This window comes from Loxodonta africana, chromosome 9 (assembly GCF_030014295.1).
Source record: "Loxodonta africana isolate mLoxAfr1 chromosome 9, mLoxAfr1.hap2, whole genome shotgun sequence".
NCBI lineage: Eukaryota > Metazoa > Chordata > Mammalia > Proboscidea > Elephantidae > Loxodonta > Loxodonta africana.
Genome location: NC_087350.1, coordinates 71,318,124 through 71,332,573, shown reverse-complemented (window position 1 = coordinate 71,332,573; position 14,450 = coordinate 71,318,124). Strand labels below are relative to the sequence as shown.

General features: G+C 37.4%; 1 protein-coding gene across 2 annotated transcripts in view; it reads left to right on the top strand.

Annotated features, from left to right (window-relative positions):
- TMEM38B (transmembrane protein 38B) overlaps positions 1–12,547 on the top strand; it is a 50,140-nt gene extending 37,593 nt beyond the window's left edge. The window contains exon 6 of one of the 2 annotated variants that reach the window (XM_003407819.3): positions 9,033–12,547. In XM_003407819.3, coding sequence (XP_003407867.1) covers positions 9,033–9,242 — 210 coding nt within the window. In that variant the 3' untranslated portion in view covers positions 9,243–12,547. Of the gene's footprint in view, positions 1–3,940; positions 7,466–9,032 lie in introns of those variants that run through there. The other variant, XM_023545077.2, reaches the window with a different exon arrangement.
- Positions 12,548–14,450: the final 1,903 nt, after the last annotated feature.

Below are 14,450 nucleotides of genomic sequence, written 5' to 3'. Positions count from 1 at the left end.
ACCAAGATAATATGGCAGTACATCTCATTGTAACCATTTATTTTAAGAAATAATTTAATGTAAGGAAATTAACTTGGAGGTTAACTTTATACTTAGACTTTTCTCACTCTGTGTTCTTTCCAGGCGACCACATTCACATTCATGCCTTTAACTTTTTCTAGTATAATAATGACTTCCAAACCCATATCTCTTACTTAAATGTTTCTGGGCAAAGCTCTATCACTCCATTTCTCTTTCTCTTTACTGTCCTGTAATTACCATGAGTTGGAATCGACCCCATAGCAACTAACAACAACAGAAACAATTACTGACTTAAGTGCCTGTCTTGGACTAGTCTGTAAAGACCTTGATGGCAAGAACTATGTTCAGCATGCTTTTGGCAGCACAAGCAAATTATTTTAATACTGTTGATGGTTGATTTTAGGCTTTGTAGGGCTGGTGATGATGCAGTGGTTACGCACTGGGCTGCTAAATGAAAGGTTGGTGATTCGAACTCACCGACCACTTTGCAGGAGAAAGATGTGGCAGTCTGCTTCCATAAAGATTACAGTCTTGGAAACCCTGCGGGGCAGTTCTATTCTGTCCTGTAGGGTTGCTATGAGTCGGAATTGACTCAGTGGCAACGGGTTTGGTTTGGTTTTGGGTTTATAATTCAGTTTATCCTTACATCTAGAATGTGTCCCTTTTGGGGTCTCAATTTAAGCCTGAGGTGTTTTCCTGGGCTCTTCCACCTGGCTGGCCTCGAACTCCAACCTGGCCTCTCAGCACCAAGTGCTGGCTGCTGATGTGTCTGCTGAGCTCTTTGGCCTCCCTACTGTCGCTCTCTGCTAAATTTTTGAAGTCCCTCCCTATACAGATAGGTTTTACGAGTTGGAGGAGTTGGTAAACTCCTCAAGGCCTGATTCCACATAGATTTCTGGGCTCTCTCTGTGTGGTTCCTTTCTGTTGGAATATTGCCACTTAAGTCCTAGATGCTTTGGCTTTCTTAAAGTACAACCTGGGTCTTCTCAGCTCAGTGGGACATCTGCTTTCTATTCCCCATAGCTCTGAATTAGCACATATTCTCAAAAGAAAAAGTTGGGGTGAATGTGGAGCTCACCTTGTTCAGTTTCTCTTCTCTTATGGGTGATAGCCCCATCAGATTCTGCTTGTATTATTTGCTGTCTGATGCTTTTTAATAGTTGTCTTTTATATTGATATCCTTGGGAGACTGAGTCTGATACAAGCTATTTAGTCATGCTTGACCTGAAGTCCTTGTGCATGCATTTTATTTATTTTAACCACTCACAAAATTTTGGTTATTACTGTTGTTACAGAACTGTGTATGTTAATAGTATTTACTGTAGTTGTCCTTTATTCATGTGTACCTCTCAGTGTCCTCATTTACCTTGGTCATGTTGTGCTGACTTCCTGTGTATTGTGTATTGCCTTTCCCTTCACCAGAATTAACATGTGCCTGCTATCTAGTAAGTGACTCTCCCCCGCCTCCATCCCTGGTAACTGTCAAAGAATGTTGCTTTGTGTGTAAACCTATTAACTTTTTATAAAAGTGGTATCATGTAATAATTTTCTCAGCATAATGTCCATATTCGTCCATGTTATAAGACGTTTAGTGGACTCATCATTATTCTTTATCATTGCGTAATATTCCATTGTGTCTTTGTACCACATTTTGCTGATCCATTCATCTGTTGCTGGATACTTAGGTTATTTCTATGTTTTTGCTGTGTGAATAATGCTGCAGTGAACATGGGTGTGCCTATGCCTATTCATGTCACTGCGTTTATTGCTGTAGAATGTATATCCAGGAGTGGAATTGCTGGATCATATGGTATTTCTATTTCTAACTTTTTGAGGGAGTGCCATACCATTTTCCATAGTGGTTGTACTATTTTACAATCCCACTAGCAGCGTCTAAGAATTCCAATTGTCCCACAACCCCGCCAGTATTTGTTTTCTGTTTTTTTTTTTTTGATCAGTGCTGTTTATGCAGGGGTAAGATGGTATCTCATTGTAGTTTTGACTTGCATCTCTCTAATGGCTAATGATCATGAACGTCTCTTCATGTATTTATTAGCTTCTGGGGTGCCTTTTTTGGTGAAGTGTCTGTTCATGTCTTTTGTCCATTTTTTTTTTTATTGGATTGTCTTTTTGTTGTAGAGGTGTTCAAGTTTCTTATATATTTTAGAGATTAGACCCTTGTCAGATATATTATTGCCAAATTTTTTTTCTCAGTCTGTGGGTTCTCTTTTGGTAAAGTTTTTTGATGAGCATAAGTATTTAATTTTTAAGAGGTCTCAGTTATCTAATATATCTTCTGTTGTTTGTGTATTTTTAGTTATGTTTAATAGTATATTTATGCCATAAATTAGGATCCCAGCTTTGTCCCTGTGTTATTTTCCAGAAACTTTATAGTTTTAGATTTAACATTTAGGTCTTTGATCTATTTTGAGTTAGTTTTTGTGTATGGTGTGAGGTGTGGGTCCTGTTTCATTTTTCTGCAAATCAATATCCAGTTTTGCCAGCACTCTTTGTTAAAGAGACTGTCTCTTCCCCATTGAATGGCCTTTGACCCTTTGTCAATGATCAGTTGTCCATTGCTGAATGGGTGTACTTCTCAGTTCTCAATTCTGTTCGTTTGGTGTATGTGTCTGTTGTTATACTAGTACCAGGCTGTTTTGATTGCTGTGGCCGGATAGCAAATTCTAACATCGGGAAGTGTGAGGCCTCCTACTTTGTTCTTCTTTGGTAATTCTTTAGCTGTTCGGGGCCTCTTTCATTTCTGTATAGAGTTGGAGATTAGTTTTTCCATTTCGTTAAAGAATGTTATTGGGATTTGGATTGGGATTGCATTATATCTGTAGATCACTTTGGGTAGTATTGACACTTTCATAATGTTATGTCTTCCAATCCATGAACATGGTATGTTTTTCCATTTATGTAGGTCTCTTTTGGTTTCTTGCAGTAGTGTATCATAGTTTTCCTTGTGTAAGTGTTTTATATCTCTGGTTAGATTTATTCCTAGGTATTTCATCCTTTTGGGGGATATTGTAAATGGTATTGTTTTCTTGATTTCTTTTTTGGAGTTCTTGTAGTGTGGAGGACTTCAACTGATTTTTGTGTGTTGGTCTTGTACCAGGCCACTTTGAACCCTTTAATTAGTTCTAGTAACTTTCTTGTGAAATCCCAGAGATTTTCTACACATAGGATCACGTCATCTGGGAAAAGGGATAGTTTTTCTTCTTCCTTTACTATTTCGATACTCTTTATTTCCCTTTCTTGCCTTATTCTTCTATAGAACTTTGAGTACAATATTGAATAAGGGTGGTGATAATGGGCATCCTCGTCTCATTTCTATTCTTAAGGGGAATGCTCTCAATCCTTCTCTGTTGAGAAAAATGTTTGCTGTTGGTTTTGTATATATGCCCTTAATTATGTTGTGGAATTTCCCTTTTATTCCTATTTGGCTTTTATAAAATTTTATAAAATTCTCTTTTATTCCTATTTATCAGGAAAGGATGTTGGAGTTTATTAAATGCCTTTTCTGCATCAATTGAGATGACCGTGTGATTCTTTTCATTTGCTGTATTTATGTGGTGGCTTACATTGATTTTCTAATGTTGAACCACCCTTGAATCCCTGGTATGAATCCCACCTGATCATGATGCATTGTATTTTTGGTATGCTGTTGTCTTTTGGCTAGAATTTTGTTGAGAATTCTTTGCATCTGTGTTCATGAGGGATATTGGTCTGTAATTTTCTTTTTTTGTTGTGTCTTTGCCTGGCATTGGTATCAGGTTTATGCTGGCTTCATGGAATGAATTTGGAAGTACTGTATATTATGCAAATAACATGCTCCTTCTATGTTTGTTTGGCTGTGCCCTTCCTCCTTGAGGTACTTTTGTAAGCACACTATGCTAATTTTTTTTTTTTTTAACAGCAACGTGTGCAAGAGGATTGGAATGTTGATGTTTTTGAAAGCACCTCATGGAGGGATGGAATGACTGGCAGACAAACTCAGAAGGCCCATGTTATTTGCATAAAAATATGGTATTTCTTCCTTTTCTGTGTTCTGTAGTAGTTTGAGTAGAATTGGTGTCAGTTTTTCTCTGAATATTTGGTAGAACACTCCAGTGAAACCATCTGAGCTGGGGCCTTTTTCTGTTGGGAGTTTTTTTTTTTTTAAATGACGTCTTCAGTTTTTTCTTTTGTTATGGATCTGTTTAGGTTTTCTACTCTGTGTTAGTTTAGGTAGATAGTGTGTTTCTAGAAATTTGTCCATTTCTTCTAGGTTTTCAAATTTGTTAGTGTAGAATTTTTCATATTATTCTGTTGTGATCCTCTTTATCTTGCTTGGTGGTTCTGTTATAATGTTTCTCATTTCATTTTTATTTTGATTTATGTGCATCTTTTCAATTTTTTTCTTTGTCAGTTTGGCCAGCGGTTTGTCAATTTTATTGATCCTGTCAAAGAACCAACTTCTAGTTTTATTTATTCTGTTGTTTTTCTAATTCATTTATTTCTCCTCTGATCTTTATTATTTCCTTTCTTCTGGTGACTATGGACTTTTTTTTTTAAATAATTTTTATTGTGCTTTAAGTGAAAGTTTACAGATCAAGTCAGTCTGTCACACTTAAGCCTATATACACCTTAGTACATACTCCCATTTACTCTCCCCCTAATGAGTCAGCCCTTCCAGTCCCTCCTTTCGTGACCGTTTTGCCAGTTTCTAACCCTGTCTACCCTCCCATCTCCCCTCCAGACAGGAGATGCCAACACAGTCTCAAGTGTCCACCTGATACAAGTAGCTCACTCTTCAGCAGCATCTCTCTCCAACGCATTGTCCAGTCCCTTTATGGACTTCTTTTGTTGTTCCTTTTCTATTTGTTCAAGTTGTCAGGTTAAGTTATTGATTTTGGACCTTTCTTCTTTTTTGATGTGTGCATCTGTTGCGATAAATTTTCCTCTGAGCACTACCTTTGCTGAGTTCCAGAGGTTTTGGTATATTGTGTCTTCATTCTCATTTGATTTCTAATAATTTTTTAATTTCATTTTTAATTTTTTCTTTGACCCAGTAGTTTGGCATCTCATGTTGTTGTGTGATATTATTGGTTCTCTATCCAAATGACTTCCTTTAATACTTCTTGTAAGGCTGTTCTGGTTTTTACAGATTCCCTTAGTTTCTGCTTATCTGGGGATGTCTTATTTTCACCCTCATTTTTAAAAGACAATTTTTCTGGATATATGATTCTTGATTGGCAGTTTTTTTCCTTTAGGATTTTATATATATTATTCCATTGCCTTCATGCCTGCATGGTTTCTGATGAAAAATCAGTGTTTAGTCTCATTGGCGCCCTTTCGTAAGTGATGCTTTGTTTTTCACAAGCTACTTTCAGATTCTTTGTCTTTGGTTTTGGAAAGTTTGATTATGATATGTCTCGGTGAATTTTTTGGGGTCTATCCTGTATGCTGTATGGGGTTTTCTGAGCTTCTTGGATTGTAACCATCTCGTCTTTCATGATATTTGGGAAGTTTTCAGCCAATATATCTTCAAAAATTCTCTCTGTACATTTTCCCTCTCCTTTTCTGGAATTCCTATTACACAGATATTATGCCTCTTGATGGTGTCCCACATCTTTAGGCTTTCTTCATTCTTTTTTTCTGATTGTTCCTCAGACGAATTACTATCAAGAGGCTTGTCCTCTATTTCACTGATTCATTGTTTAATTGGTTGAATTTGACTTTTGTGCCCATCCATTGACTATCTATTTCTGATATTTTATTGTTCATCTTCTGGATTTCTAAATGTTGTTTTTGTGTGGTTTCTAATTGCGTCTGTCATTTTGGTCTTGTATTGTTTTCCTAAATTCTTCTAGGGCTTTTTCTGTGTTTTCCTTGATCTCTTTGAGGATACTAAATATAAATCTTTTGAATTCCTTCTCAGATAGTTCCATTATCTTTTCTCCATCAGGAAGGTGTTTTTTTCCCTCACTTGTTGGAGCTATCATATCCTGTTTTTAGATATGATTTGTTATTGTCTGCTGTCTTTGAGGCATTATAGGTATTATTTTATTTATGTATTTATTGATTGATGGTATGTTTGTTTTGTCCTAATTTTTGTTTTGTTTGGATATATTAGGTTGGGTGGGGTGCATGCTCTGCTGATCAATGGTATGGAATGCTCACCACCTGTTGCCAGGTGAGCAGGGCAGCAGTGAGCAGGGTGAGCACGCATCACTGTTCTCTGGGCATGCGGGGCGGATGGGGGTAGGCTGGGTGTGAGTGTGCTGCTGCCAATAGTCAGTCCATTGGCATGGGAGAAGTGATGGTGCTTGCCGGGTGGGCAGGATGGTGGGCTAGGGTTATTGTGGGCAACCAGTGGTGTGGTCGTGCTCACTGCTATTCGCTGGATGGTGGGTTGGTGGGTGAGTGGATGTTGTGGGCAACCAACGGTGTGCCTGCATTCACTGACGCTTGCTGGGTGAGCAGGGTGGTGGGTCGGGGGCATGTGGTGGGTGATTGGGGATGTGGGAGCACTCTCTGCCACTCCCCTGGTGGATAGTTCGGCAAGCCTGAGGGTGTGGTAGACGACAAGTGGTATGGAGTGCTCACTGTTGCTTACTGGGTAGGCAGGGCGGTGGGTGGGGTGTGTAGCAGGTGGTGGGGTGTGGCAGGTGACTGATATGGTGGGCCCACTCGCTACCACTTGCTGGTTGGGCAGGGTGGTGGACTGGGCAGTGTGACAGGCAACTAGCAGCACGTTTCGTTCACTGCTGCTCGCCAGGTGAGTGATGGGTATGAAAGTTTGACAGGTGACCGGGAACTCTGGGTGCTCTCTGCTACTTGCTGAGTGGGATGGGTGGTGGGTAGGGGTGTGTGGTGGGCAACTGGTGGCTCAGGCGTGCTTGCTGCTGCTCTCTGGGTGAGCAGGAGAGGTGACAAGTGGGGTATGACTGGGTAGGAGAGGGAAAGGGGGGCTTGTATCACAGCACTCATGTGGGCAGGGTAGCAGGGGTGGGGGGATTTGCATTGCTAATCACCAGGAGGGTAGGGGGAGAGGGAGTGTACTCCTCTGGTCACGGGGTGTGGGTGCCTGGGGCGTTCCCTGTTGGCTGCAGCCAGCAACTGGGCCTTTGCCCTGACCAAGTGTGAGGAGTAGGGGGTTGCCCGGAATCTGGTCAGGTGGGGGACCTCCTGCTGACACTCTGGATCTGTTAGTTTGTGTGCACCACTCACCCTAATGGTCGGGACCTCTGCTGGTGAGTAGTCCTGTCTCTGGATCCTGGCTCCCTCCATGCTCTCTGGAGTCCAGGATCCCTGGAGCTCTCATCCTCCTTCCTGTACTTTCGCTCCTTAGATCTGGTGCATATCCTGCTCACTTTGCATAACTCTGGGCATCTCTACACAGTTTTTCTGTCTTCTATTGGGAATTCTGTGAAATTGCCTTACTGTGCTTTTCACTTGGGATTGCTGCTCGTTTTGTTTTAAGATGGCTGTGCTGCGCCAGGTTGGCTGGCAGGGCACCTTCGCTCTGTATCTCTCCTCATTTGTTGTTTTCATTTAGTTTCTCCTTCCAGTTGGTATTTGAACTAATTCCTTATCCTTCCGTTTGATGCTCAGGGTTCCAGGATTGTCATCTGCATCTGCTTCACTTGGTTTCTTGGGTCTTTGCTATAGGGGATGGCATGGTGTGTTTGACTAAGACACTATCTTGAGCTGTCTCCCATGTGCATGCTTTTTAAAAGAGCGTGTGTGTGTGTGTGTGTGTGTGTGTGTATTTATTTAGGTGAAATCGCATAGCAGAACGAACCATTTCAAAGTATGCAGTTCAGTGGGATTTAGCACATTCACAGTGTTGTGTGTGCATGCATTTTTAATTTATGCAATAATGCACCATAGATCTTGTTCTGTCTCATTTTTGTTGAAGAGTATATTTTAAGAATATTTCTGTGTTACTTTTCTAGTTCATTACTTTCAACTGTTGTACAGTGTGGGTTTTACTTATCCGTTCCTTTAGTGATGGGAATCTTTTTTGCCTCCAGCTTCCCTCTTCCTAGACTACATTGCAGTTAAGAAGCACTTATTCTTGATTTCATTTTGGCCAGCAAATAGGTTATGTAGTGGCCTCTTGTGAAAATTTGATACCAAAAGTTTCTAGTTTGATTCATTATCCACTGGAGGAATTGATTCTTAGAACTTCTTGGGCTGTTCTAGACCTTAAACCTCCTCCCACTCCCGCCACTCCCCTGGTCCGCCCCCCAACAGTCCATTTTGGCAACAGTCTAATTTCTTGAGCACATTTAAAGATCTCTGAACACTGCATTTTGCCAGGTAAAGGCTCGGAGCACTCTCCACTGTCTCTCTCAGAGTCTTGGGTCCTTATATATAAAATAGGATATTGGATAATTAGAAGCTTTTTATCATCCCTCCTGGGGCAGTGTTCTGTGAGTCATTGAAAGCCCTGTGACTTTTAGATAATGATAGAATGCGGTGTATTTAATGATTGAATTTGAACTCTGGGTGTTCCAAACTGCTTTATCACTTATTAGCTCTGTGACTTTGGCAAGTTTCTTAATCTCTCAGTGCATCATTTCCACATCTCTGTGATGAAGATAGTAATAGAGTGGTTGTCGGATTAAATTTAAAGAGAGTAGGTGATGTAAAGCACTTACCATGTTTCTGGCACACAGTAAGCACATAGTAAATAATAGGTGTTATTGGTCATTTGCATGTAGACTGTAGATGTTTTAGCTTCGTATTTCCTTTTAATGCTAAAAGTATTTTTGTGGAAATGATTACACTGCTCATCTGGCACCCAAAAATATAATACCCTGTTCTAGCTTTAATGAGTTAGGTTCTTTTTCATTAACTGAGTACGCTTATAGAGAACAGAGGTTTGCCTAGGACCTAGCTTAGTTTACTTTTCTTGCATATTAAATTTAAGAATATATTTTGGATCCTTTTTATTTTTTCCTCTCAATTCTGAGAAACGGGAGGCGTACTTAAATTCAAAGTTGAATTTTTTTCCCTAGATAACCATGATGCTTACAGAGACTTCTCCTGTGCCTTTTGGTCCTTTTGAGGATATATTGGGTCGCATGCTGTTTGGCTATCATCAACAGTTTTCACCATGTACAAAGAAAAGTGAAACTAAATCCAATGGCACTGGTTCATCTACCTCAAAGCCTACAGCTGATGCTTCAGACAAGCTGAAAAAGAAACACAGTAAGAAGACTGAGTAAAGTGACTTCCTGAGCTGTAGAAAGCAAAAAAAAAATTTCTTCTTTATCTGTCAGATTGGTAAATATTTCTGTGTAAATGATGTGAAATAAAGATTTTATGTAAGGAATGAGGGTGACAAAAAGAAAGAACTTCTTTCTGTTTCAGGGAGATTACCCCTTTATGGACTGTAATCCTTGAATGCTGTGAGCGTATCATGTGAAACTGTTAAAAAAGATTCTACTGTGATTATTTTAATAGTTTTATATTGATAAAGTAAGGCTAGATTAAAAAATGTTACAGAAAGTAAACCTAACAGCATTGAAAAAAATAACAAAAATTTAAAACTTTTTAGTTAGGTATTTTCATACATATTTTTTATTTAAATTTATTTGAACTGTAGTTCAGTGTAATTAAATTTTACTTCATATTACGATTATAATTTCCTAGGTACGGAAAATAATTCTTATTTAATTTCGAGCACTGTAATGAATAAACTTTTCCTAAAACACTTTTTATTATGAATGAAAATAAATTGCTAGTTTGTTTCAGATGTAAACATTGTATTTTTATGCATATTAGATGGAAAATATCTGAAATTTAATTTTATTTCTAGTAGTAATATTTTTCAGTGAGAACAGAGTATTAGTATGACCTTAGAACTGAAGCCTACCATATTTTTATGCAGGTAGTTCATGCCCTCTGCGTTTGTTTGCTGGTTATGCCCTCATTCCGTGAGGCACCCTTATGAGCACTGCCATGCCAGTCCTCTCCCACATGTTGCTGTAAAACAAAATTAGCATAGCATGCTTACAAAAATATCTCAAAGGGGGAAGGCACGGCCGACAGAGAGATGCAGAAGGTGCGTGTTATTTGGGTAAAAAATGGTATCTTATGCCTTTGTTTAAAAAACTGGTTTTTGTTTTGTTTTTTTCCTCAAAAGAAAATCAGAGGTATAATTTTTAATAAATCTCTACTCCATAGGTTTTTTTGTTTTTGTTTGGAAACTTTTTTTTTTTTTTCTGTCTCCTTAAAACATACTTGTTTTAGCAGTAGGAGAAATTATTCTTCTCAGGGTTTCACATATTCTTAACTTCCCTTTGATCTTAGTTGTTCTGAATACATTGATGGTAATTATTATCTTAACTATAAAAAAGTATATATCCTCTTAATTTAAAAATTTTCCCTCCATGCTTCCTATCTAGGGGGCACTTTTTCAGTTTTCTAGTTGAATGACTCTCACTAGTTTGCATGTGTCTTATATTTTAATCTACATGTACATATATATTAATTTTATTTTAAATTAAAACTACCTTTATGTGAAAATGCTTGGCTCTAATGAGAATTGTCCTTGGACATTGGTAGTAACCAACTAACAAAGAAGAAATAGAAAAACCAAAACCTCATATGGTAGTCCATTTGAATGAAGAGTGATGACATTAAATTTGGTTCCTTGTTGGCATAATAAAAACAAACAAGAGAAGGTACTACAGAATGCTAGATATTCTTGTTCTGTTCTGTGGTTTAAAACTCTGGTTGTAACTTTAAATCTGTGACGTGATTTTTTCCATCACAACCTGCTACCTGCAAAGAGTTAGTTAAGTACCAGGTATTTTTGGATGATTTGGAAGTATTCAAATTATATTCATGTTATAAGTTTTTTTTTTTTTTTTAGTTTTAACAGCTGTGAACACCAATAGATACTATATTTTTGTTTTTAAAAAAGGTTTTTTTTTGGGGGGTGGGGCTTTTGTAGCATTGGAATGCTAAGAAATGTATTTTTAAAATTGTTACTGAAAGCATTAAATAAGAGTTCTATATAATATTTGATACTCTTATAGTTAAAAAAAAACTTTTCAAAATTAACAGCTTACTAAGTATTGACCTATTTTTGATGTTTGAATTCAAGTGTAGTTGAAATGGTAGGAATCTTGATTTATATTTGTATTAAAGACTAACTTATTAAAATAAGTCATTTAGTACAATGGAGTATTACATTATTTTTGTGTTTTTCCTTTTATATTTTCTGTGAGTTAGGAGTTCAGAACTCCTCTTGTGTTTTGACTGCTGTAGTATATATTCAGTGATTAGTGTCCAAATGGGTCATTAGTACAAATTTTATTAATCTGACAAACATTCTATAATCCTTAGTTCAAGGTTCCTAAATCTTCCCACCCTGAATCTACTCAGGCCTGCCTGCAGAGACTTGACTGGACTTGCAAAGCAAATTGTTAGTCTTCTTACCCGTCATGAAGCATGGATGAGTCCTGTAGGGCTGCCTCACTTAGCCAGTCATTGGTAGTACTAAGAAAGTCAGGACCTAAGTAGATTTCCCTAAAAAAGGAGACAAGAAACTGGCAACACCATGGCTAGTTTAACTCAGTGATCTAGTAAATTAGTAAACTCAGTCTACTAGTAAAATGTGGCCAAATGAATATCAAACTCTTGATTTATTAGATTAGTTATTCTTAGACTTCCCTAGAGTATCAAGGGCAGGAGAGAGACTAGATACATAGGATAGGCAAATTTTAGTGGAAATTCCAGCCTCTCTGTGGGCAGAGATCAAAAAAGTAGAGAAATGAGAGAAGAGGGTAGATACCCTTTTTAGTGTGCTTTTTTTTGTCTGTTCCTTTAAGCACAGGTACCTTTCCATTAAAATCTATCTCAAATCATAAGTGGCATGTTGGAAATGGAGTAATGTGTTCAAAGAGTGCCTCTCCTGCACAAAAGCCTTTGCCCCAGGAGTAATTTACATCCTTGGTGATATTTATTCATTTGATTATTCAACAAATATTGAGTGCCATATAGGTCAGGCATTATCTTAGGCTGTAGAGAAACAATGAATAAAACAAATAGGTTTAATTTTATGAAAAACTGGTAGATCTTTTCCCCAAAGGGGTTGTACCATTTTACACTGTACAACATTTGAGAGTTCTAGTTGCCCCACATCTTGCCAAGGATTAATGTTATCAAACATTTTAATCCATTTCTAATTGGTGGTATGTGGTATTTTTTATGGTTTTAATTTGTATGTCCATGATTAATGATGTAGAGCATGTTTTTATATGTTTGTTGGTCATTCGTATATCTTTTTCTGTGAAGCGTCCAGATCCTTTGCCCATATTTTATCAGGTTTTTCTTCTTCTTATTCCATTATAATATATTTTATATATTTTTATATATCTTGAATATCAATCCTTTGACAGATATATATTTCGTACTTATTTTCTTTCTGGTCTGTGGCTTACCTATTAATTTTTATAATGTTTTTTAGTGAGCAGAAGTTTTTAATTTTGCAGAGGTCTAATTTCCCAGTATATATTTTTTAGAGTTATTGCTTTCTGTGTCTTAAGAAATTTTTGCCTATCCCGAAGTTATGAATATATTTACCAGGTCTGAGGGACCCTGCATAAAGGAATGCTTAGCTTTTATTCTAAGAAACATTTAAAAGAGAAATACTTTGTGCTGTTTATGTAAAGCAGCAGTTCTGTTACTCACAAAGTCACTTGGGCCTGTATTTTGGTTTTTTCCTGAAAATATTTTGTTTACCTTACACATGAGGTCAGTATTTCTGTACTTGTGCCACAGGTTATGCATTGCAGGAATTTAGGACTTTCTCATTTATGTCTGCTTATGGGCTTTCTGTGGGCAGGCTTGGTCTTGGTTTATCACAATTCTGATGTTTAAAAGAGATTATGAATTTGCTAATAGCAGTTGTTTTTAAAAATAAGATTTCAGAATCCCTTAAGCCCAATGTAGGTATGGAGTCAAACAGAGTTGGTTAGGAAGGTAGTAGTTCATCAAAGTACACACCTGTGGTGGCAGAATGTGGACCAGGTCTGGTACGGAAATCGGTAGACTCTAGATTAATTTACATGGCAGACTATTATATGATCCATGGCAATACAAGGTTATGTGGCACACATAACTGAAGACGAGAACTACTACTTCCTTCCACATTTAATAAGCAGAGTTAAGCAATTCATATGGTGGGATTATTTCCTGCTCAAGAAACAGAACATTATCAGAGTCTCATTTTCCATCTAATCACTACTCTTCCCTTCTCCTCAAGGTAACCACTTGTTGAACTTATAATACCAGAGATTTTGACTGGTTTTGAATTTTGTGTAAATAAGACGGTATTTATTCTTGTGTATTTGACTTCTTTTGTCCATTATTTAGGTTCATGAGATTTATCCATGTTATTTTGTCCCTCTGGAGTTCATTCATTGTCATTGATAGTACTGTACAAGTAGACCTCATGTATATCCATTCCATTGTGTGTAGAGGGAAATTTAGGTTTCCAGGTTGGGGTATTTCAAATAATGCTGCTGTAAACATACTTCTGCATATCTTTTGGTGCACGTGTCACACATTTTTCTTCACTAGGAGTGAAAGTGCTAGTTTGTGGAGCATGAACATATTCAGCTTTTGTAGATAATACCAAGAAGTTTTGCAGAATATCATTGTTGTCAGGTGCTGAGAAACAAAGATGTAAATTTATTAAAAATCAAAGGATGAAAAAAAAATATCAAGCAAAAACTACCAAAAAAGAGAAGGAGTGGCAATACTAATCTCAGATAACATAGACTTTAAAACAAAATCCACCATAAAAGACAAAGACAGGCACTATATAACAATTATAACAATTAAAGGGACAATACATCACAAAGACTTAACCATAATAAACATCTACGCACCCAATGACAGGGCTCCAAAAAAAAAAAAAAAACATTAAAAAAACTCTAACAGCACTAAAAACAGAAATTGACAGTTCCACAATAATAGTAGGAGACTTCAACACACCACTCTCAGTAAAGGACAGAACATCTAGTAAGAAACTAAACAAAGATACAGAGAAGCTAAAGAGCACAATCAGCCAACTTGACCTCATAGACATATATAGAACACTCCACCCAACAGCTGCAAAGTATGCATTCTTTTCCAATGCACATAGAATGTTCTCCAAAATAGACCACATCTTAGGCCACAGAGCAACCCCCAATAAAATCCAAAACACTGAGATAATACAAAGTACCTTCTCTGACCACAATGCCATCAAAGTAGAAATTAACAACAGGAAGAGTAGGTGAAAAAAATCAATTACATGGAAACTGAATAACATCCTGCTCAAAAACCATTGGGTAATAGAAGAAATCAAAAATGGAAGCAAGAAGTTCCTAGAATCAAACAAGAATGAAAACACATCATACGAAAACTTTTGAGACACA